The sequence below is a fragment of the Schistocerca piceifrons genome, chromosome 6, assembly GCF_021461385.2.
Source record: "Schistocerca piceifrons isolate TAMUIC-IGC-003096 chromosome 6, iqSchPice1.1, whole genome shotgun sequence".
In the NCBI taxonomy this organism is placed as follows: Eukaryota; Metazoa; Arthropoda; class Insecta; order Orthoptera; family Acrididae; genus Schistocerca; species Schistocerca piceifrons.
This window is the reverse complement of record NC_060143.1, coordinates 350,138,917-350,164,815: the sequence shown is the minus strand read 5'-3', so window position 1 is coordinate 350,164,815 and position 25,899 is coordinate 350,138,917. Positions and strand designations below refer to the sequence as shown.

At 42.3% G+C, this 25,899-nt stretch overlaps 1 protein-coding gene and 1 pseudogene across 1 annotated transcript in view; one reads left to right on the top strand and one right to left on the bottom strand.

Annotated features, from left to right (window-relative positions):
* The window catches only part of LOC124802691 (guanine nucleotide-binding protein G(s) subunit alpha), a 358,394-nt gene that overhangs the window by 188,540 nt on the left and 143,955 nt on the right, over nt 1-25,899 (bottom strand). Inside the window, exon 3 of the mRNA XM_047263629.1 lies at nt 6,829-6,883. Within this exon, the coding sequence (XP_047119585.1) occupies nt 6,829-6,883 (55 nt within the window). The remainder of the gene's footprint in view (nt 1-6,828; nt 6,884-25,899) is intronic.
* Nucleotides 1,316-1,433, top strand: LOC124803659 (annotated as a pseudogene).

Below are 25,899 nucleotides of genomic sequence, written 5' to 3'. Positions count from 1 at the left end.
TTCCCGTCGTGAGGCCATAATCACGTCGGACACCTTTTCACATCAACCACCCGAGTAAAATGACAGTTCTGCCGATGCACTGCTCTTTTATACTTGCGTGGGCCATACTGCCGCCATTTGTTTAAGTACACAAAGCTATCCCATGACTTGTCTCCTTAGTGATTTGACGATTTGATCTTCGCTGCATCCTGCCTTCATTTTGTTCCAGTTATGAAGGTCGAAAGTGTACTTTTTTGTGACCATAAGTGCGTAAGAACAGTTTCGATACACTTACTCAAAGAATCTGTGGTCGCTTGGAGTAAGTCTGATTAAGCGGACCAATATGCCCTGCTTACTGGATATTCCCCTTTTTCGCTATATTCGACATGGCAGTCAGTGAAAATACATGAATTGTGTTATCACCACACCGTTTTTATTGGAGTACAGCATATTTCACTACTGTGTCACTAGAACTGCGCAGCACGCCTAGTGATTGGGAATGCGACGCCCATGACGAAGTTGCTTTATTTGCTTTTAAGTTTCACAGTATAAAAGAGTGGTCACTGATAATAGGGTGACAGGTGAAGAGCAGATTTATTGTAAATTTATCTTTACTGCTGAAGTTGATGTAGTCTGGACTCGCGTCAGTTGGGCGATTTCTCTTACAATGGCTCAGATAACTGCTGGTCATTTAAAAAGTGATGTTATTTCCAAGCACATTTGACGGAGATAGTAGGTTCTGCACCTTTCATTTTATTGGTTTCTGTGGATAACACTGATATTTACTACATCAATAAGGAGAGGCTATTAGAAGAATGGCGTACCTAGAGAGTACATGGTTATTTGTTTTCTCTCATGACCTGTCGTATTACTATTTAGTCTTCGAAACGTGTTTTCGATAGCGCTCTTAGTCATAAACATATATTTTCCGATTACGGTTGTCTTCGGGATAATTCGAAAAAGCAACACTGTATTAAAGTCTGTCTCTGCTACCACCGTTACGTGCAGCTAGCGCACGTTAAATAGCGTCTTGTAATAGTTTCTTCCAGATTTTTTTTGTTACGTTTGTGCCTTTACATTAATGTTAACAATTTGTTTTCCATATGGCCCCCTTTTTATTTTCTCTGCTACATTCCATGACCGTAATTTACATTTTCTGACGACGGTTAATTATTTTACGATTAGTTTCCTCGTGGAACATCGATCTGAGTACCGGAAAAATGGAATAACACGTAAGCAGCATTGATCCTGTTATTTATTTTAGAAGATGCACTGAAGAAACGCAAACCTGCGTTTACAGCATTTGGAGATTTAGAGAAACACTTTGAAACTGTTTGGCAACGGCCTTGCCGCAGTGGGTACACCGGTTCCCTTCAGATCACCGAAGTTAAGCGCTGTCGCGCGTGGCCAGCACTTGGATGGGTGACCATCCGGGCCGCCATGAGCTGTTGCCATTTTTTGGGGTGCACTCAGCCTCGTGATGCCAATTGAGGAGCTACTCGACCGAATAGTAGCGGCTCCGGTCGAAGAAAACCATCATAACGACCGGGAGAGCGGTGTGCTGACCACATCTGAAGATGATACGGCGGTCGGATGGTCCCGATGGGTCACTTGTGGCCTGAAGACTGAGTACTTTTGAAACTGTTAACTGGAATGCACTCTTTGAAATTCTAAAGGCATTAAGGATAAAATATAGGGAACGAAAGGTTATCCAAAATTTGTAAAAAACCAGATATTATACAGGCTGAAGCATAAAAAGCTGTGAGCGAGAGAGATAAGGTTGTAGCCTTTGTACTATGTAATTCCATCTGTACATAGAGCAGCCAATAAAGGAGGCAGAGGAGAAATTTGAAGAGGGAATTAAATTTACGGAGAAGAAATACGGTACAGTCATTGAGGTTTGCCGACGACATCGTAATTTTGTCAGGGACGCCAAAGGTCTTTGAAGTACAGCTGAAAGGAAAGAGGTTGTCAGATGAACAAGAACAAAACTAAAACAGTGTAACAGAATGTAGTCGAATCAAATAAGGCGATGCTGAAGAGGTAGTAGATCGGTTTTGCTATTTCAGCAGCAACGTAACTGATGATGGCCGAAGTACCGAAGACTAGCAAGATATTAAATGTCTTTTTCAGAAGCGCATAATATCGAATATAAACTTACGTATTACGAAGTCTTTTCTAAAGGTACCTTTTGGAGTGTAGCCTAGCACGAAAGTGAAACGAGGACGACAAACAAATCATACAGGTAGAGGTTACGACTTTCTGAAATGTCGTGTCACAGCAGAATTCTGAGGATCGGAGGGGAAATCGGTTAGCTGAATGGTACTGACTCGAATTACCGAGAAATTAATCTATGACACAATTTGATTAAAAGAAAAGATGGGTTAATAGTACACACTGTGAGGCACCAAGGAATCGTCAATTTTGTAATGGATAGGAAGTATGGTAAGCAAAAATTCTAAAGACGGGCCAACGCTTGAGGATGGTAATCATGTTCGAATATATGTCGGTTGTAGTAGTTACGCAAAGGTCTAGAGCTTGCACAGAATAGGCTAGCGTGAAGACCTCCATCAAGCCAATCTGAAGACGAAAACATCAATAAGCAATAAATTAACATGAGATGTTTACTTGACTCCAGTAACTTCATTTGAGAAAGTTACTGTAATTTTGTCTCTGGGATGTAATTGAAATTATGTACTTCGAAAATAGTTTTCCATTTTGAAGGGTATTGGGACTAGTACTTACGATGTGTGTTTCGCCCGTAATGTGATGGACTGACGAACATGTGTCGCTAGCACTGCTTTACGTGTTCTGGGAGTAGTGTAGTAGCGAAAATTCCCATCACAGCATAAGAGATCATACGCAGATACGGAACGGAAATCTATGTATAGGATATGCGCAGCAATACGGCGGTGGCGACAAGCAACCAAATCGCAGCAAAATGTACGGTAAAATTTGACCGCTACCCGGCCTGAAGTCGCACGTTAGGCCAAATTAATCTGTGCAAGAAATATGACCAAACTAAATTTATTCTGAATTCCGTTGCAGTATCATCGACTAAGAGAGAAAAAATCATTGTTTTGCAAAATGGAACCGAGATGTAACGAAATCAGCAAGATTACTAAAGATACAGCACAAATCCAGATGATATACCCGTTCTAGGAGAAGTGAGAAGCTAAGGGTGGAACTTATCGCTGAAACAACCTGATTTCGGTTACTAGTTTCTTTTGTACTCCAGTTTCACCTGACTTAAAAACGTTCAAAGTAACAGGTTTCGAAATAACCGATTCTCGTTTTTCAATTGTTGTTATTTCCAGTAATAATCGTAGACCACCAACAAAGATTGAAAAATTCTAATGAAGGTGAAGGGATAGGAGATAACGATAGACAAGGGACTGAGGCTCCGGCATAAATCTGTCTGACTCCTCCAGCAAAGGTTTCGTGGATGAGGAAGACGGGCGTGGCAACAGCGAGAGCGAAATACCACAAGCTGATGATTTCCCTGCATAGTGATATTTGGATGGTATTAATTTTCGCCTTGAAGTAACCACAAAACTGAGGGTTCTGTTATTATCCAAAATTTGTAGCACGTCAAATTGTGGGTATGTCAATCAAATTTACCTTCTCTTCCACGCAAAATGGTGCATGTTTTCGCCTTATATGGCGTAACAACAAGTTTGTTGTGCATCTTCCCGTTTTTAATCTTTTAAAGCAAGTGGAGTGTTGGGCTTCATTGCTAATGCACTTCGTAAAATACTTCCAAACTAGAGATGGTACCATTCTGCAATACGGCTGATATCCGAGGATGACAGCTAAAAACCACCATGTACACCCGGCGGGAGGGCGGCAAGTCGTGTACTCTGCACGTACACACGAACCGTCTGACAGACAATGGCACACGGTAACAGTTACATTTCTCTCTCTGTAGTGATGCACCGATTCTTGTGTGTTTTTTGCTAGTTTACAACTGTAGGCGATCTTGCGCAAAAAGTGTTGATCGCTGCTTCCCCAATTTCTATAACATCACAATATTTCAAAGCAAAGGTAATTTTACGAATAAACATTACTCATTAAAAAAAAAATATTTAGAAACCAAAAATTTTTGCGCTGCTGCTATGAAAAATTGCTATGCCGGATTTTTTCTCGATTATTAGTAAAAAATGAAAAAAAACTTCTTATAACAGAGACCGAACAAATACCTAGAAGTACCGGTTATTCAGAACTAAAGTACCGGTATCGGTTTTAACAGATCGGTTTTCCCATCCCTAAAAAGCCACAGCAGCTCGCAGGCATGTCATTTTGCGTCGACGGTATAGCGTTAACTACCTCTGGCCCACTTACCACGCTTCAACAATGAAACGGCTGGTGTTTACTGCAAGGAAATTGCCACTCGTGTAACGCATGCGCATAAGCCACTTTCTTGACACTGTCCTCTTCGCGCTCTAACAATACGCTTCTCGTGGAACAACCACGGCACACTTCAAATCTTCAATTAAAATTTTTCTCATTGCCTTTAAGAAGAATGGGTAGCTTTAAGAGATGAAACAGTGAAGGCAGCAGAGGAACAAATAGGCAAATGGAAAAGTAGAACAACACAATAGGTATTGAATTTAACTGACGAAAGGAGAAAATTTAAAAATGCAGCAAACGAAGCAGGCGAAAATGAATACGACAGATTGACAAGCAGTACAAAATGACTGAACAGGAATGGTTAGAAGACAAATGTAAGGGTTTAAAAGCATATTTTACTAGGGAAAACACAGATAGCGCCTACAGGAAAATTGAGGAGGCTTTGGGGAAAATAGAAGCAGCTGTATGACTATCAAGAACTTACAGGGAAGGCCAGTCCTAAGCAAAGAAGGGAAAGCTGAAAGGTAGACGTATATAAGACTGTCTATACAAGGGAGATGAATTTGAAGGCAACATTATAGAAAGGGAAATGGACGTAGGTAATGATAAGCTGGGAGATATGATACTGCGAGAGAAATTTTACAGATCTCTGAAAGATCTAAGTCAAAACAAGGCCCCAGGGTACACGATATTCCGTCAGAACAAAGTATATATACTGATAACTTTTGGGAAGGTCAGCCATGAAAAAACTCTTCCATCTGGTGTGGAAGACGTATGAGACTCAGACTTAAGAAGAATGTCTAATTCCAGCTCCAAAGAAAGCAGTTGCTTACCGGTGTGAAAATTACGGAACTATCAGTTTAATAAGTCATGCATGCAAAATACTAATAGGAGTTTCCGGAGAAATGTAGATACACGCAGAGCTATATGGCATTACGACTTATATTACAAGATACGTTAAGGAAAGAGAAACCTACGTTTACAGGAGTTGTAGGCTTAGACAACACTTTTGACGATGATGACTGGAATATTATCTTTGAAATTTTGAGGGTAGCAAGGATAAAATACAAATATAATTTATAGAGAAAGCAGATGGCGGTTATTAAAGTCGAGGGGCACGAAAGGGAAGCAGTGTTTGAGAAGGGAGTGAGACAGGGTTGTAGCCTACCCCTATGTTACTCAATCTGTATACTGAACAAGAACTACAGGAAACCAAAGAAAAATTTGGAGCAGGAAAATAATACAAACCTTGAGGTTTGACGACGACACTGCAAATTCTTTCAGAGAAGAAAAGGACTTGAAAGAACGCCTGAACGGAATGGACTTTGTCTTGAGAGGAGGATATCAGATGAACATCAACAAAACCAAAACAAGGATAATGGAATGTTGTCGAATCAAATCAGGTGATGCTGAAGGGAATTAGATTAGGAAACGAGAAACTTAAAGTAGTCGATGAGTTTTGGTATTTGGGCAGCAAAATAACTGATGATGGACGAAGTACACAGGATATAAAATGTAGACTGGCTATGCCAATAAAAGCATTTCTGATGAAGAGAAATTTTTTAACATCGAATATAGGTTTAAGTGTTAGTAACTCTTTTCTGGAGGTATTTGTCTGGAGTGTAGCAATGTATGTAAGTGAAACATGAACAATAAACAGCTAAGGCAAAAAGAGAATAGAAGCTTTCGAAATGTTGTGCTACAGAAGAATTCTGAAGATTAGATGGATGGATCATATAAATAATGAAGGAGTGCTGAACAGAGGTGGGGAGACAAGAAATTTGTGGCACAACTTGACTAAAAGAAGGGATGGACACATTCTAAGACATCAAGCGATCATCAATTTAGTACTGCGGGGAAGTCTGGGGGCGTAAAAAATCGAGGGAGGCCAAGACATGAGTACAGTAAGCGGATTCAGACGGATGTACACTGCAGTAGTTACTCGGAGGTGAAGAGCTTGCACAGGATACAGTCGCATGCAGAACTACATCAAACCAGTCTGCTGACTGAAGACAACAACAACAACAACAACAACAACAACAACAACAACAAAGAACGTCAGAGTTTGGCCTCTATTATACAAGCCGAACACACAATTCTTGTAAATCATCACAAAATATCTCATCAAAATAGCTCCATAGGTCCATAACGGAAGGAAAGATGTTAAGCTGACGCTTTTTATCGCCGATCTCTGAACCCCTTGCGACAGCACATGAATTAGAAAAAGTGCTCCACCATTAACAACTGACAAATAGAAGCCTCACTGCCTAAGTTAACCGCGTCTAAACTTTGTAAAACTGTCTAAGTGTTGTCTCCTAAGTTCACCAAACGATGTCCAGCGACTAATCAGTACATTAAGCAACATTATCCATGTGTCTTATTTTGAACCGCAAGAAATATTATATCCACCCAATAAATCTAAAAGATATCTAAAATTCTGGACTACAAGAGAGCTGCGACACTTTTGTATTATACAACTACAGAAATATGCGTACTTACTAATATCGCATCTCGAATATTCTTCTTGATGTCTTCTATTTTCTGCCTCTTCTCTCTGAAAAGAACGGAAAACAAAAATTAATGAAACTGATTCAGCTAACGGCTAGAGGTTTTGCGTTATAAATGTGTATTTGAAGGTGTCAACCTTTTTGAAAATTTTCATGCAGGTAACAATCCGACAGACATTAAAAATCACTCTTAATCCAGTATGAAAATACTACGTTTCTTCGAGGATGTAAGCCTCACTGCAGTAGCCTCTGCATTCAAAATATTTGGTATTGAAGCACTAAATGATTCAATCGCTCTCGCGTCCTCAAAGCATTCCAACTGACAGTCTGCAGACGAGGCCCGCAAAACCATCAGTGAACAAAATTCTACCTTATGTTAGCGAGGATAGTGAAGAATAGCCGAGCGAAAGTAAGGTCTGTTCTCAGGACAATAACAGGCGAAGGTTCTATGTGTAGAAAACTGTTTCCAAATATTTGGAAACCATATTTCTTAAAATTTATTCTCTTTTTAAACTAGGAAGTGTATGCCGAATATCTTCAGAACTGTATTTCTACTAACTTCTTGCAAAATTAAGCAGTTTTATTACGAGGTTTCACACATCGTTTACATAAAAGCTTGTTTGAATTGCGTATATGTTACGACTTTCCTTCGCATAAAGTGTAAAAAGTAGCATTATTTTATACTCAGATGTGTGGGCGTATCTCCTGATGAGAGAGCAGAAATCTCTTTAACAGAAACTCGTGCACTATGCTCGACTGATGATAAAAGCTTTCTTGACAGATGTTGGTTAGAAGCCACTGTTCTCTTAGATGAACCCACCTACGTTTGTTCTCGACTTGGTTGCTCGGAAAGGAAAAATAAAATTACGAAACAAAATCATTTCCCGTTTTCAAACGTATTCTTCTTCTTATTTCAAGCATTCGCGAGAATACGCTTACTGTTTCCAAAACATATCGCAAGATGATTCGTCATTATTCAACTGAGCAAGGGAATGACAATGTATGTTTAGATACATCGGCGTTTCTGCACAGTTTGACCTGACTTCAACCCACCTAGTCTATATTGCCTTTAATGAAAAAAGTTGAAAATAGAAGCAACATATTTGATCCATCAGAAACTCCACGACCAATGTTCTCAAGAAGTAACCTACCACGCTGATTTCTTTTCCAGTTTACACAAAAGAAAGAAATTACTGTTAACAAGAAAGAATCTTTCGCTCTGCACCATCCTTCCAAACATATTGAGTGAATTAAGACTCTAGAGCGAAATTGCTGTGAGGGAACTCTGCGCTTCTAGACGACAGGTAAATTGCGCCTCAGAGCAGATTAATACGTGCGTACTTCAGTAGTTCACTCTTATGGACCAACCAATTGATCACTGTGGATTAAAACTGAATACTGAGTAGCGCGGTGCAAATTCAATTAACAGATCAATTCCTTCGCCAAATTACTAGGAATAATGACAGTTCAGTCAACCACATGGCAGTCAGTAGGTAGCACATAAGAGATACCACGCAGTATCTGGGCCAAAGTTCGTGGAGTTTGAACCACTTGCCGCGGCTGAAGGCTAGAGAAGACAATAAAATTTAATCGCCAGGAAAACATTTTCGGGTCGACAGAAGTATCATGTGCTAAACAGTAAACCGATAGTGGATATGTAAGAGCGCAACGAGATGTATTCCCTGTCAAACACGTGGAAGTTTCTAAAAAAAGATCAGTTAAGACAAAGATCAGTTTCAGTGTCCTGACATGCACATATAATCGCATTACAGTGGATAGATCCTTTCCCCATTGTTTCCCAAACCTACTTAATAGACACTAGCAGATTTTGTAACTAAACAATAAAACAATCAAAACGGTAATAGCCTCTTTCATATGCTAATCATAAATAACGTTCAAGTCCAAAGTTATCCGTGTAAAATATCATTAAACAACATAGGAACTAATGTCCCGCGTGTTTGTAGCATCACATTGGTTGGGGCAGGATGGTACTGCTTAAAGTGAAGATCATCTACAGAAGCTAATATTTTTCATAGCACCAAACGAATAGATAAAGAATCAGAATTTATGATGGAGCACGAAGGTAATTTCTGGAAATGGCTCACAGATTCTGAAGTTAGTTATTATACTGAGCTCACACTGGAACCTGTTGGCAGACAGTTACATAACTATCTGGTTTGGAACATCGAAGCCCAAAAACAGACATCAGCTCCTGTCTGAGCTGTCAGCCACAGATTTCAGTTTCTGTCGGCAGCGACAGGAGCTATTAATCGAGAAGTTTCGCTGAATTATGGAAGCTACGGCTCCAGCGAGGTTTGCATACTTTATTCAAGCAGTTAGCCTATAACACTGTGGAAAGTCTTTAAGCACCAGCGTGCAAATTGTAAATTGAACACACTGACAAATTTCCTCTTAACACATTGGTAAAATGTTTAAGGTATATTAATAACAGTAGGGCATTATGCGTCGCCGCGAAAGTCAAAAGTGCGTCAGAGCCGCAGTACGGTGAAAGTCATGGTGATCCTTGTGTAGGACTATGATGGTGGTGTTCTAACACATTACGTTCCTCCACGGCAGACGGTCAATGAACAGTATTACTGTTCGTTTTTGGAGTATCACCTGCAACCAGATTTGCGAAAGAAGCGGCGACACTTTCTGCGCAACCCACCTATCATTTTGCACGATAATGCGCGGACACATACAGCGCAGCTGTGGCTGCTCTGTTCGGTCGATGGGACTGGGAAGTACTGTACCATCCACCATACTCCCCGGACTTAAATCCTTGTGACTGATTTGATTCCGAAGATGAAGGAGCCACTTCGTGGCATTCGCTTCAGAACTGTTCCAGAGATTCGGCAGGCAGTAGACCGCTCCATTCGCGCCATCAACAGAACAGACCCTGTTAACGGTATACTACGCCTTCCACATCGCTGGTAACGAGTTCTACACAACGGTGGTGACTACTTTGAAGGACAGTAACAGGCGCAAACATTTAACTTTTTTGTATCGGCTGTTAATAAATAGTAGCCACTATAAGTTCCAATCCTCTTATTAAACTGAAATGGCTGCAGGCGATCTATCAGGGACAGACAACCAACGATCGACAAAAGGAATCCACAGGAGACTGCGCGCCGTAAAATAACTGATATACAGAGGGGATGGAAGAGTTAAGAGTCGCATCGGTAACATCAAAACCAAAGATTATCTAAATTCTATAAGGATGAAGGAATAAAGTCGGTCGTGCCCTATTCGAAAGAATAACTCCAGCATTCTTGTGAAGTGTTTTTTCGGGAATTACGACAAACCTAAATTTCAAAGGGTAGGTGGGGTCGGAACTTTTCCCTAACGCGAGTATAGATCACTTCAACACTTCGCTCGGTTCTAACTGAGCAATCTTAACATTGCCGCAGATAGAAACGTCACTGTAGGCCTACTTCAAATTCGACAATTGACCTGAAAAAGCCTCCAGGTAGATACAAAATACACTCCTGGAAATGGAAAAAAGAACACATTGACACCGGTGTGTCAGACCCACCATACTTGCTTCGGACACTGCGAGAGGGCTGTACAAGCAATGATCACATGCACGGCACAGCGGACACACCAGGAACCGCGGTGTTGGCCGTCGAATGGCGCTAGCTGCGCAGCAATTGTGCACCGCCGCCGTCAGTGTCAACCAGTTTGCCGTGGCATACGGAGCTCCATCGCAGTCTTTAACACTGGTAGCATGCCGCGACAGCGTGGACGTGAACCGTATGTGCAGTTGACGGACTTTGAGCGAGGGCGTATAGTGGGCATGCGGGAGGCCGGGTGGACGTACCGCCGAATTGCTCAACACGTGGGGTTTGAGGTCTCCACAGTACATCGATGTTGTCGCCAGTGGTCGGCGGAAGGTGCACGTGCCCGTCGACCTGGGACCGGACCGCAGCGACGCACGGATGCACGCCAAGACCGTAGGATCCTACGCAGTGCCGTAGAGGACCGCACCGCCACTTCCCAGCAAATTAGGGACACTGTTGCTCCTGGGGTATCGGCGAGGACCATTCGCAACCGTCTCCATGAAGCTGGGCTACGGTCCCGCACACCGTTAGGCCGTCTTCCGCTCACGCCCAAACATCGTGCAGCCCGCCTCCAGTGGTGTCGCGACAGGCGTGAATGGAGGGACGAATGGAGACGTGTCGTCTTCAGCGATGAGAGTCGCTTCTGCCTTGGTGCCAATTATGGTCGTATGCGTGTTTGGCGCCGTGCAGGTGAGCGCCACAATCAGGACTGCATACGACCGAGGCACCCAGGGCCAACACCCGGCATCACGGTGTGGGGAGCGATCTCCTACACTGGCCGTACACCACTGGTGATCGTCGAGGGAACACTGAATAGTGCACGGTACATCCAAACCGTCATCGAACCCATCGTTCTACCATTCCTAGACCGGCAAGGGAACTTGCTGTTCCAACAGGACAATGCACGTCCGCATGTATCCCGTGACACCCAACGTGCTCTAGAAGGTGTAAGTCAACTACCCTGGCCAGCAAGATCTCCGGATCTGTCCCCCATTGAGCATGTTTGGGACTGGATGAAGCGTCGTCTCACGCGGTCTGCACGTCCAGCACGAACGCTGGTCCAACTGAGGCGCCAGGTGGAAATGGCATGGCAAGCCGTTCCACAGGACTACATCCAGCATCTCTACGATCGTCTCCATGGGAGAATAGCAGCCTGCATTGCTGCGAAAGGTGGATATACACTGTACTAGTGCCGACATTGTGCATGCTCTGTTGCCTGTTTCTATGTGCCTGTGGTTCTGTCAGTGTGATCATGTGATGTATCTGACCCCAGGAATGTGTCAATAAAGTTTCCCCTTCCTGGGACAATGAATTCACGGTGTTCTTATTTCAATTTCCAGGAGTGTATTTGCGAGTGCGGAAATTTAAAGACCGTTATAAGGGTTGCTCTATTGCGGGCTGCCACAGCACACAATTCCGGATCACTTGCAGCTTTTGCGAACCGGCTCATGCTTTATGTGCGCATCAACTTGCCTATGAAACCGCTGTTCCTCCCTCAGACACGTGTTCCTCCCTTTCTTGAGTGGTTCAGAAATCCACATTCCGGAAGGCTGTTGCCAAATTTTCCGTAACTTACTTGCTACTTTGGTGTGTAATGTTTCTAGAAGAAAAAATACTTCGAGTAGGAAGGTTCCAACATTGCAATAAATAAGCAGGTTCATTCTTAGGACGGATTAACCCATGAGTGATGGCCTGTTAAAGGCAGCCATGTCACACTTCCCATTGAAATGAAATGATCGCACGGCATTTATTGGCCGGGATATCCCCTTCGGGGTTCGGCCGCCGTAGTGCAAGTCTTTTTAGCTGACGCCACTTCGGCGACTTGCATGTCAATGATGATGAAGGACACATATCACCCAATCCTCTGCCGGAAATCGAACCCGGGCCCCTTACGTGGTAAGCACTAGCGCTACCGCTGCGCTACGGGGGCGGACACACTTTCCATTACACTGAAGTAAAAAAAAGTCGTGGGATACCTCCTAATATCGTCTCGGATCTCCTTTTGGCTAGTGTGGTGCAGCGATTAACATTATGTGGACTCTACAATGTTGCAAGTCCCCTACAGAATTACTAAGCCATGTTGCCTCTATAGCCGCTCATAATTGCAAAAAATTTAGCGGCGCAGAATTTTGTGCGTGAACTGACCTCTCGATAACGTTCCATAAATGTTCGATGGGATTGACGTCGGGCGACATTGGTAGTCAAATCATTTGCTCGAATTGTTCAGAATGTTCCTTCAAACCAATCACGAACAACTGCGGGTCGGTAACATCGCTGTATGGGAACCTGAAGTCCATGAATGCAAACAGCCTCCTAGTAGCCGAATATAAACATTTCCTGGCAATCATCTGTTTAGTTGGACCAGATGACCTATTTCGTCCATGTAAAAACCGGCCACATTATTATGGAACCACCACCAGCTTGCACAGTGCCTTGTTGACAATTTGAGTACATTGCTTCATGCGGTCTGTGCTACAATTGACCCCTGCCATCAGCTCTTACCAACTGAAATAGGGAGTTAACTGACCAGGCCACAGTTTTCTGGTCGTGTAGAGTCCAATCGATTTGGTCTCGAGCCCAGAAGGCGATGTCGTGCTGTTACCAAAGGCACTCTTTTCGGTCGTCTGCAACCATTACCCATTAAACACAATATTTCCTGCATTTTCATAAAGGATACGTTCGTCGTATGTCCCACATTGATTTATGCGGCTATTGCACACAGTGTTGCTTGTCTGTTAGCACTGACAACTACACAAAAAAGCCGCTGCTCTTGATCTTTAAGTGAAGGCCGTCAGCCCTGTGTTGTCCGTTGGGAGAGATAATGTCTGAAATCTGGTATTCTCGGACATCCTTAACACTGTGGATTTCTCGGAATATCGAATTCCCTAACGATTTCCGAAATAGAATGTCTCATGAGTTTAGCTCCAACCACCATTCCACGTTCAAAATCTTTTAACTCCCGGCGTGCGGCCATAAATCATGTCGGAAATCTTTTCACCTGAATCACCTGAGTACTAATGACTGCTTCGCCAAATGCACTCCCCCCTTTATATATAGTGTACGCGGTACTACCGTCATCTGTACATGTTCACATCGCTATGTCATGACTTGATACCTCAGTGCATGCAGTACTGGCTATTTTCTGGAGTTTTCTCTGTCTCGCTGCCACAGGTAGGCGAGAAAAAGAGGCTGTTATGCGGCACTATTCGCGTAAAAGTTACAGTAGTTTTAATCGCTTTGTACACATTTAAATATTAGTTTTGAATTGTGCCCCAATTTTCCATGTGTATTTGAATCACAAAATCCTTAAAATTTTTTAACTTTTTTCATTTACATTAGGGTTGTTTGAAAACTTTGCATTCGGGAAAGACAGGTGCTATATATGCTACAACATTAAATTCAGCAGCAAAGAAGTATCTGACGCAAACAATTAGGCAATGCTAGGAGGAAACACATTTCAAGAAAACTAAATGATTTCCCTTTCGTATAAATTAGCTTTTTATGAGTTTTCATCAATTTAATTATTAAAACACTCATCCACACCAAAACGACTTTTGAAGTGGTTGCACTTGGCGAATTTAGTGAATGTAGGATTTTTATCAATGAGGTCACATAACAAGAAAAGAAAATCACGTTTTTGTCAGTCTTTTCACTTACACTCTGTATAATTACACTTAGGAATTATTTATACAGAATAACGATTCCCATACAATCGTAATGTAACACGTTTCTAGGGTGGGCAGCGCTGCCAATAATCCACTCCTCTACCATTATCGTCACCTTCGATCATGCCTACGTCTAGATCTACATTACAACTCTGAACACCGAAGTGCTTGCCAGAGGGCTCATCTAATCACCCTCACACTTTTTAACTACCGTCCCACTATTGAACAGCACGCCGGAAAAACCAATACTTCAATCGTTCGATGCGTGATCTGATTTCTCTTATCGCAATTATCTTTTCTCCTTACGTAGGTGGGCGTCAACAAAATATTTTCACATTCTGAGGGGAAAGTTTAGTGATTGAAATTTCGTGAGAAAACCTTGCCGCAACAAAAAACGTCTTTGCTTGCACGAGTACCACTCCGACCATCATATCATATCGGTTACACTTTCTCCCTTATTTCACGATCACACAAAACGGGCTTTCCCTTCTTTGAACTCTTTAGATGTCCTCTGTCAATCCTACCTGGTAAGGATCCCATGCCACGTAACAATGCTTGAGAAAAGGGCGGCACTATCTTCTAAGTGTATTCTCAATAACATGCAGTCTTCGATCGCTGTCTGTAGCCCCGTCGAGGTTAGCTCCTCCTCCAACAAAAACAGTTCATTGGCGTACGATGCATACCTGCAGGTGAAGCGAAGAGTTTGCTACTACCACAGGCAAATTTACGTTTCCGGAGTTTGTCGTGAGAAGTACCTGTGAAGCTTGCTCGGAAGAAAGACTGTGGTTAACGTCCCGTCGACATCGACGTCATTAGAGACGGAGGACAAGCTCGGATCGTGTGAAGGATGGGAGAAAAGTTAAGGACTGCCCTTTCGAAGGAAACTTCCCGGCACTTGCCTAGAGCGATTTAGGGAAACCACGGAAAACCTAAATCACTTTGTTCCGCTATTACTCGAAGTAGCCCATGCTTTGTGAACTTACACTCCACATCCTCGGTTTCAATGTTTTATGTCTACACCATTAATTTAGTTGGAGAAGTTTCCACACGGAATGCAGGTGGTGGTACTCCGAAAACTGCAGGTTGCTCTTTCACCTACAGAGCCTAAAGAGCATTGCAGAATGCGAACCATACTTCTGCACTGAAATTCCAACAACTGGATTTTCTTATGATTCCTTTAATAGATGAACTCAGTTCAAGAATAGAATTAGCCTACGGCGATCCGAAAATTTTAGTCTCTTTCGGAAGCTAAACACGCACTTTAATTTCTCTTCAGTCGTTAATTACGTGATAGAGTTTAACGTCCCATACACGAAAAGGTCATTAGCGAAAGCTCAGCCAACGAGCCTAGTTAACAGAGTTAACGGATGGGGACTCTTAGCATGCGGTTGCTAACACAAGGTAATGCAACGCTGGAACGGTTTCGGCATAATTTTAAAGCAAAATAAACAAGCCACAATGTAAAACCCAGCTCATGGGAAGGCAACCGCTTTTATCTACCGCCCACCTTTTTTTATCTGTGTTATAGTAAAATTTTCTAACCTCCCGCCGGTATTTTTGAATTAGGGAAGTCAAAGTTAAAACATATAATAATAATTACTTACTAAAAACTTTATTACGATTTCATAAAGTTTTGGCAATGTTTTTAAAAAAAATTACCGTCTACCATGAAAGCTGCAGCGCACAGTAGAGTGCGGAGGGACCAGGCTGACCACATTGATATAGTCACAAAAGAGTGCACTTTGTTTATCCACTCGATGCAGAGTACAAGTTGCGTTTGACAATGAGCCCTTTTCCGAGTGAACGGACTTCCGACTTAAAATTTTATAAGTCGCGTTCATCAGGAAATGAAGCCTGCACTCTCCACCAAAGTGTGCACTGTCTTTAAACTTCCTGCCGGACCACGAATCGAACCTGGAACTAAATTTCGTGTGCAACGCCCTAACCGACTGAGTTACATGGGCACGACCCATATCACCTTTACTTCTGTGGTACTTCACGCCTACTTCCTAAACTTCACGGGAACATACCTAGCTTGATTAGCAGTTTGGGAAGAATTCGAGTTTCGGTGTTTTACGCAAGGCTAGAAAATACCTATGCCTTTGTATATAGCAGTGAAATACAGCATATTACGCCGCAATGTACCCCAAAATGCAAATTTTGTGTTTAAAAACCATGTCTCTGAAAAATACCAAACATCAGACAACAGAGGCCAGACACTCAAACGGTGGGTTAAACATGTAATTATTACAGTACATTACGTGCTACCGACATGATGTTGCAGACACAAATCAAGACTTGAGCACTCAATATATCTTAGTGCCATGATCTACGGAGGATGTTTCACAAAGCATTCGAAGAAAGAATTGGATGAACATTTTATCACGGAAACAGTCAGAAAAAAATTAAGCTATGTTGCTTTGCTGGTGGACATAAACTGTTAATTATAATGAAGACGCCTGCAATTTTGCACAATTTCAAGCTTACCCTACTTATATGATGCCACGCCAAACTTGTTCCCCAAGTATGCAAGCCGCAACGTAAATCTCTAATCTGCGGGGCGGCGCCCGGCTGACCATGACACTGTTTTTTAGTGTTACCGCATTCGGAGACCGGTATATACGCTTAGACTTGTGTTTTCTTCATGTAGACACAATTTGCAGCGTAGTTCCTACAAAAGATGCGTGCTGCAACTTGGCAGGCTGTGAATCTGCGACTTTAGATAACCATCTTCGTGGTTCTTAGAACACCACCCCATTATCACATCGCGTGGCTATATTTGCACTCGTTATAACGGTACTAATTTTGAATTACTGACACTGTGAACTTTTTAGATAATTAAGCTTTCATTATCTATTTATTTACTGGCGAACCCGGTTATGCTTCGCAACTCCTAGCTATATATGGGAATTGCATACACATCCTGAATTCCTTGTCTCCTCCCCTCTCTCTGCCAATCGTCTCATTCCCCTCCCTATCCGTACCTCCCCCCCACTCTCTCTCTCTCTCTCTCTCTCTCTCTCTCTCTCTCTCTCTCTCTCTCTCTCTGTGTGTGTGTGTGTGTGTGTGTGTGTGTGTGTGTGTGTGTGTGTCCATCTCCTCATTCCTTTCATTCCTTCTCTCTACGTCCACTTCCATCCGAATGTCCAGTAACTTCGTAAATCTCCTCCACCCCCACTTCGGTGCATAATCTCCTCATCTGTCCCTCTTCCCCCCTCTCTACGCCCATTTATTTCTGAATGATCAGCAGACTATCGGGTACAAATATGAAGTAAATCTATTAAGATCTTTCCGAGATTTTTGGCAACAACGTTTCCCCTTTGTATACTAAATGATATTTATAGATACAATATATTGTGAAACTACGTAGCTCAAATTGGTTCAAATGGCTCTGAGCACTATGGGACTCAACTGCTGAGGTCATTAGTCCCCTAGAACTTAGAACTACTTAAACCTAACTAACCTAAGGACATCACACACATCCATGCCCGAGGCAGGATTCGAACCCGCGACCGTAGCGGTCTCGCGGTTCCAGACTGCAGCGCCAGAACCGCGCGGCCACTTCGGCCGGCTACGTAGCTCATTCCGCCAGAATGTTCATTAGAGTATTGCCTAAAAATTGGAAGTAGGGAGTCTATTCAGTTACATATGACGATGAAGTATTTAGCCTATAAATTATTTTGTTCGAATATACTCTGGTTCTCATGATAAACCTTCTATAAAAAATTCACGGTTTTTACTAATCTACCCTCATTAACGTCAGATAACTGTGCTCAATATGACATAGTGCCTTTGTGTTGGTAAATATGACAGGAATCCGACAGATGGCGTCTCATGCGTATTTGGCAAACTACGTTAACAATCTCTGCTGCTCACATAGAGCGCCGTGACTACCAGGCATTCTACATGCGAGCTTTTGTTGTTTGCCGTTCAGTCATTATTTTGTGCAGGTAAGCTTCTTGCGTTACTAATTCGTTACAATTTTTCTACAAACGTGATGCTGCGTCAGGTACTTCATGAAACTGTCCTCTTTGGGCGTTTTTGTTACGGAAAGTATTGATTCTTCACTGAAGTTTGTATTAATAACCCCGGCCATTTCTGCTACATATGTGGTAAATGTTGTCAAGAAAGGCCTATAAATGATTTTGTAAAATAAAGCTATCGGACATATTTTGGAAAACAACTTGGATAACAAGATAAATGTTCGGCCCAACACAGCGTTTGTAAAACTTGCGTGGAGCCACTTCGATATTGAAGTCATGGAGGACGAAAAGGACTTCCGTTTGGAATACGGATGACATGAACAGAGCCAAGAAACCATCTCGATTATTGCTACTTTTGTGCTGTGAATGTAAAAGGTATGGATAGATACAAAAGGCGCTACTACGTTTACCCAAACGTACAATCCGGTAACCCACCAATCTTGCGTAGTACAGATGTGCAAATACCGACATTTATTTCCTTATCAGACGATTACTGTGATGATGTCGGTAAGTCAAGACAGTCAGAAGAAAAACAATAGTGAAAGTAAATTCGAAGAATGCAGTCTTACACTGCACGGCTTTTCTCAGGGCGACCTAAACGACTTGATTCGAGATTTAAATTTATCTTAGAAATCAGCTGAGCTTCTTGCGGCGAGACCAAAACACTGCCTTTAGCCTGGCGTATGAACACCATTCTAACGAGCTACGTAGCGCGATATTCTTCCACATTTTAACGAGACGAATGATATGATATAATGTAGTGATATTTCTGCGCTTTAAAATTTACTGCGTCTTGCAGCATACCAACCGAAAGACTGGCGACTTTTCCTAGATGGCTAAAAAATGTTTTAAATGTGTGTTACTACATGACGCAAATAAATTAGCTTCGGTCCCGATAGCTCATTCAACTACTATTAAGGAAAAATATCAAAATGTTGAACTTGGTTTAGATAAGATTTCATTTTATCAACATCAGTGAACAGTTTGTGTAAATTTAAAAATGATGAATTTTTTATTGGGTCAGCAAAGTGAATACGCTAAATATCCCCGTTTTCCTTGTCTGTGGAGCAGTCGTGCGAAAAATGAACATTGGAGCAGGAAAGACTAGCCGCCGAGAATGAGCTTGACTATACGAAAAGATAAAATCGTTCACGAACCGTTGGTCAGTCGGGGAAAGAATTATTCTTCCGCCACTACATATTAAACTTCTGCTTATAAAACAGTTTGTTAAAGGTTTAGATATGAATGGCGATTGTTTCAAATATATTTGTCAATTTTTTCCGGGTCGCAGTACAGAAAAGTTAAAAGCAGTGATTTTTGATGGGCCAAAAATCGGTACTCTTATAAACAACGATGATTTCACAAACCAAATAACTCAAGTTGAATGAGAACAATGGACAAGCTTTATTTGGGGAATCATAAGAGCCGAAGAATACTGCGAAATAATAGACAAAATGCTCCAGAATTTCCAAAAACTATGAGCTGATATGAGTGTCAAATTGTATTTTTGCACAGTCATTTAGATAAATTTCCTGACAACTTGGGCGATTACAGCATGAGCTAGAGGAACGATTCCACCACGACATCAAGGTTGATATGTTTTTGCTGTTATGATTAATTTTATTACTTTTGGTATTATTTATAGCAATTTGTTTGTTTGAAATCATCCGGTAACTTTAAAATAAAAGTTTTAAAAATATTCTCTTTTGTAATTTAATTTCCAATAAAATGGATTGCCTGTATCTCAAAAAGTAATGTCAATTCCACAAAAATATTATTATTTTCGTATTCAGCAGACCAAAAATTAACTGAAATTGATTAATACAGGGCTTCCCAACGTGTGGTCCGCGGACCCCTAGGGGTCCGCCGGCTCTTTCTAGGGGGTCCGCGGCCACCTTTCACCAAATCGTGTAAAATAATGAGTAAAATTGTTGAATAAAAATGTGAAAAACAAATTCATCACTATTTTTTTTCTTTGAAAAACATGTGTATAGCACTCGAAAGTTGGCAATAACATTCGATCTTTGGCAATAATGTTTGGCAGTCGGCAACACAAACGAAAACATTGGTGCGGCTCCCGCTGTCGAAGGTTCGAGTCCTCCCTCGGGCGTGTGTGTGTGTGTGTGTGTGTGTGTGTGTGTGTGTGTGTGTGTGTGTGTGTTGTCCTTAGCGGAAGTTAAACTTAGGTTAATAGTGTGAGACTAGGGACTGATGACCTCAGCAGCTAAGTCCCATAGACTTGCATACATTTGAACATTTTTCTTCGGATTTCACGAAACCCCCCCCCCCCCCCCCCCACACACACACACACACACACACACACACACACACACACACACGACTGTCACGAAATATGCATGCTCCCTACAAAACAGTTGCCAAACAGTGTAAGTGAACGGACCACAGGCGGCAGCTTGTCAACAGCAAACAGTTTGGACGTGGCGTCGATTGCTCTTGGAGGAAGGCAGCTCCAACGTGTGAAATGTCAATTACCAAGTAATATTAATCAGGCTATAGTGTGTTGAACAAAGGGAGTAAATCCACTAGTAAGTGTCTGGATACAGTGGGAATTCAAATTGGATCGTTAATTTCAAGTTGTTTTCATTCATCTCTAAACCAAAGACTATTGATACCTCGGGGGGAGGGGGGGGGGGCGAGGGGGGGGTCATTGAGAACATGGTACTTGCATTAAGAAGCTTTCAGTTCCTATGGGTTTTGCTCTAAAATCTGAAGTTCCTGTGCTCTTGACTGACTAGGGGTCCGCCATGAATGTTTGACTGAAGAAGGGGTCCGCCAGCTGAAAAGGTTGGGAGGCCCTGGATTAATAAATCAGTGTTACCCTGTGTGCACCCATTTTTCGAGTGTCCAGTAAGAGTTTGTAATAAATTAGTCAAGAACAAAATACAATTACCATCAACAATCACGAAGACAAGCGGAAAAAAATATCAACCAAATCGGTCGGGCCATTCTCAAGTGATCATCTTTCACAACCGATTTCAATTTGACTTTTCCAGCGATTTTTTTCCACGAACTGTCTTTCATAGAAACCTTGTCCTGACAACTGTGAACACAAAACAAAAAAATCAACAAAATCTGCCAAGCCATTCTTAACTGATGGTATTTCATGCAAGCGGCAACTGATGCTAATTTCTGACTTTTCCGTTAGAATTTCCAAAAATTTGCTATTATACAAACCTTATCCTGACAGCAACGAACACAAAAAATCAACCATATCGATCACGCAGTTCTCAGGTGGTGATCTTTCATACACGTGGCATCTGATTTTTATTTATGTGGATAGTACGCATATACATAATGCCTACGAGAAGGAAGAGCGTTATTTTTGAGAAGACGACGTCGGAAACGACGTTAATTATCAGACGCAACTCGCTATCACCCTGCGCACACACAACACGAGCCACGTCCCACCCGGCTCACTGCGATGGTGGTAAGTGGGTCAATGTTGGGAGTTCAGGCTGTATTGTCGGCGACAGCTGACTTGCCTACAGAAGCTGCTGCGACTTCTCTTGGCGCAAATATAGTACTGCTCCCACGCAATGCTGCGAGGGACTACCAAGGCGCGTCTATTAGTGGTGACCATCAGCTACAATGAATCTGCGTCCACGCATATACGATACTACGGCGAGTGTCCTACGGCTGTGACAGCTACATCTACCTGCATATTCAACATGTATGGCGGAATTTACTACGCCTCTGAAATATTGTGAGTGTGAATCAAAACGTGCCTTGAGAGCATGCAGCAAAGAAATCTTGACACCACTGTCGCTTCCAACGAGTGACCTTTCGGGAAATGGTCTCACCGTCTTCAAAGGCTGCCCATCCAGGTTCATATAGGACAAATCGCTAAATCAGTTCGGGGAGGGGGAGGAGGGTAACACGTCGGAGCAGTACAGCAGATGCTCCAGAAATAGCTCCTGCGTTTATGTAGCAGTTGTGACGACGTGCATCTACAAGATTCACGCCCACTGTCAAGAGTCAAGGCTGTTTGCGGCGTTCCGCCTGTCGCAGTTCCTGCAGAGTAGTACAGCAGGACCCGGTACCAACAGTCTCACCATGAGGTAAGAATTTCGGCAGCACGATATCCCCCTTGTCCCGAACAAGTCACCATAATTCTACGCACTGGTGGAACCGCAGCGAATTGTTATTCTGCTGGGGAGGAGGGAGGTTTCGATTCCAAATGGTTCAAATGGCTCTGAGCACTATGGGACTCAACTGCTGTGGTCATCAGTCCCCCAGAACTTAGAACTACTTAAACCTAACTAACCTAAGGACATCACATACACCCATTCCCGAGGCAGGATTCGAACCTGCGACCGTAGCAACAGCGCGGCTCCTGACTGGAGCGCCTAGAACCGCACGGCCACCGCGGCCGGCTTTCCATTCCAAGTGCGACTGTTTTGACTGTTTGGCAGTGGTAAACTGTTAACTCGCTTCCTCCAACTATCCGCATTAGGGAATTAGCGACGTCACTTAACCCTTTCCGACTTAAATTTTTTCAGGTTAAAGGAAAATATTTCTTTATGTGGTAATGTCTTGGGTGATTTTTAATTATTTTAGATGCAAGATTTATACAAAAATACATACCCGTTTCCTAAACGCACTTTCTAGACTTGGCTTCATTTTAAGGGCTAAAATACCTAATGAAATATTCTCTATTGTAATAAATCGTAAAATGATCGTTCAATAATTACCACACTAAATAACAATAACAATATTGAATTATACAGTGTAATATAGTGAACCAACCACATCCGTGTATTCTGGTGGTCTCGAGCGTCTGCGCACAGCTACACTCACTTGCTAATAATTTCACAGTGATTCCCAACAGTTTGCAGCATTTGCGCATGATGGAAAAGAAAATTCACAAATGTGTACCTGAGGTTCCCATTGCGGAAGAATACTTGTTTTGCAGATAAAGTAACAGTTAATGTACACAATTTTAGCCAGAGGGTGGCTCTGAGCACTATGGGACTCAACTGCTGTGGTCGTAAGTCCCCTAGAACTTAGAACTACTTAAACCTAACTAACCTAAGGACATCACACACATCCATGCCCGAGGCAGGATTCGAACCTGCGACCGTAGCGGTCGTGCGGTTCCAGACTGTAGCGCCTTTAACCGCTCGGCCACTCCGGCCGGCCAGCCAGAGGGTCTGAAAGGGTTAATACCATGAGGTAAATTATGGATGGGGCATTTTGTTCCGTCTGTGGTCTGGAGTCAGCTGGCAGAGGAATTATACACGCACCACCGCTTGTTAAAGACGGTGGAAGGGGTTAAGCGCGAACTATGTAGGGCACGCGACACATCTTCGAGTGTGTCACACAATGATCTGCACGGGTTATTTTTTCCGCACACTGCAACGTGACATCACGCCAAAATTCCACTGGGAGACCAGTATGCCCCATGTTTGTAATTATTTCTAGTCCTTGAAAATTCCTCAATCCAATGGAATACAGTTTTGTGTGAAATACAGGTCTCGTCACATACGGAACGCTTTTTATAATGAACGTCCGATGTGGAAAGTCAATGCCCTAGTCGGGAACAAACGGTAGAACACTTGTTATCTTGCTTTGGCAACAGTTCTGTGTATTAACCGCTGTCTGTAGAAAACTGTGTACCGTCTATCTTCCATACGACCGTCAGGAAACATGTATGCGCGATATGCAGCATTCTACATTTGTGACTTATTTATTGACTCATTCTCGAACTAAAGAGTGTTTCAGTTCACCCGTACCGTAATCGGCGATATATCATCTAACCATCAGATAGGACGTCTCGGAAAGTATGAAGTCAAAAAATCGCTAGTAATATCTGAAAGGAGGCATGGGATCTGAGGGCATTACAGCACTATTATATCTTACCTAATACCTGAAAGGTGCTGCCTGTCCATACGCCGGCCAGATATATAGGCTATCTGGGTGCGCCTCCTGATAGAGCATCAAAAGTGTGTCAACACAACGAGCAACGTACGGCACACAACCGTACCTGTGGAACGTCTGTGTTTCTCAAATGTACAAGCACTGGTCCCTTATATCGAATGTCTTTTCTTTGTGAAAGTCAATTTTTTTAAATTGAAAAAGGGCGGACGCATTTAGTTCGAAATGCCTAGTTGTAGGATGTGTATTTTATCACTTCTAACAAATGCTTGTCTTAATATACTGTAAAATTCCCTCCATGGTGAGTCAGCTCTCAAGAAGTTACAGATCATTCATAAATTAATTCGATGTACGCGGAATAAAACAGAGATCCCGGCAACATTTAGAAAAGTTCTCACTTTCGTCTCAGAACTTATTACATAGTGATTTTCCAGGCACTTTATGTTACGTAAAGGTATTTATGGGTACTGAAAAAACTGACTCCGAACACTATTTCCTTAAAGATTTACAAATGCGCAGCACTATAATAACTGAATGTCAACTATAAAGAATACAAAAGAAAATTGGTGAACTGTTAAGACGACGATCAGTTTGGCTTTAAGGAAAGGTAAAGACACCGGAAGCGCAGTCCTGGCGTTGCACTTGATAATGGAAGCGAGACAAGAAAATCAAGACATTTTCCAAGGATTTGTCGGCCTAGAAATGGCGATAGGCAATGTAAAATGGTGCAAGATTTTCGAAATTGGAAAACACGAATAAACCTACACTACTTTCCAGAAAAGAAATTCATTGGGACTAAAATTTCATCAATTTCGTCTCGTCTCCTGACTGGTTTGACGCTGCCCGCCACGAGTAAAGTTGTTACCAACAACATCGGAAAGTTTCCGATAGATTTACTTCAAAATTTTACACGATACTCTAATGAACATTCAAACAGATATAGGCTGAAATTTTTTTAAACAATGATGTACAGGTTTTCTGTTAAAACAATCTGCGAGACAGAAAATGGTGTGCTGAGAAAATGTGCGTTTTCGTTTTCTTTATCACATTCTGTTGTAACTACGATAACCGGGCATTTAAACCATTACTCAAAGTGTTTCTACGCAAATATGTGCTTTTTTCCTTCCTCTCAATCAGTATTGAGAGAAAAAAAGAAAGTTGTATTTATGGGTTCTTGGCTTTTCGAATACTACGGAGGGGATCTAAATCGTCCGAAGCTTTGTAATTCTACCCATTTGCAGGTTAAAAGTATGCTAACTCCTGTCAGTGAAGCTACCTTCCTCACAGATCCAGCATTAGGAGAGATATGTCTTTTATTCTGTGTATCAAAGATCCCAACCGATTAACCCACTCATTTTAAGCGACTTCATTTTCCAATCAACGTTTCGTTGCCCATAACAATACACAAGGCTCAAGGTCAGAGAGAGAGAGAAGGGGAGGGGGGAGAGGCAGAGGACATTGGAGAAGAGAGAGGGGGGGGGGGGTAGAACAGACAGGGAGGTAGAAGGGGGAGATGCACATAAGAAGGTGGAAAGAGGAGGTGAAGATGTGTAGGGGGACAGGGAGGAAGCGAGGCAGAGGCAGAGAAAAGGACGTATATTCAATTTCCACACACGTGTAGCATTGCCGGCTTCATCAATTTACAATATTTACAAGAACCAAAAGGGAACAATCAGACTGGAAGACCAAGAACAAAGTGCTGGGGTTAAAAAGGAGATAAGATAGGGTTGCAGTCAGTCTTCCCCTACTGCTCAATGTCTAAGTCGAAGAAACAATGACGGAAATAAAAGTTCAGAAGTAGGATTAAAAATCAGGGTCAAATTATATCAATGACAAGATTCGTTGATAACATTGCTATTCTCAGTGAAGGTGAAGAATTAAGACATATGCTGAATGGAATTAACAGTCGAATGAAAACCGGGTACAAACTGAGGGTAAAGCGAAGTAATGAGATATAGGA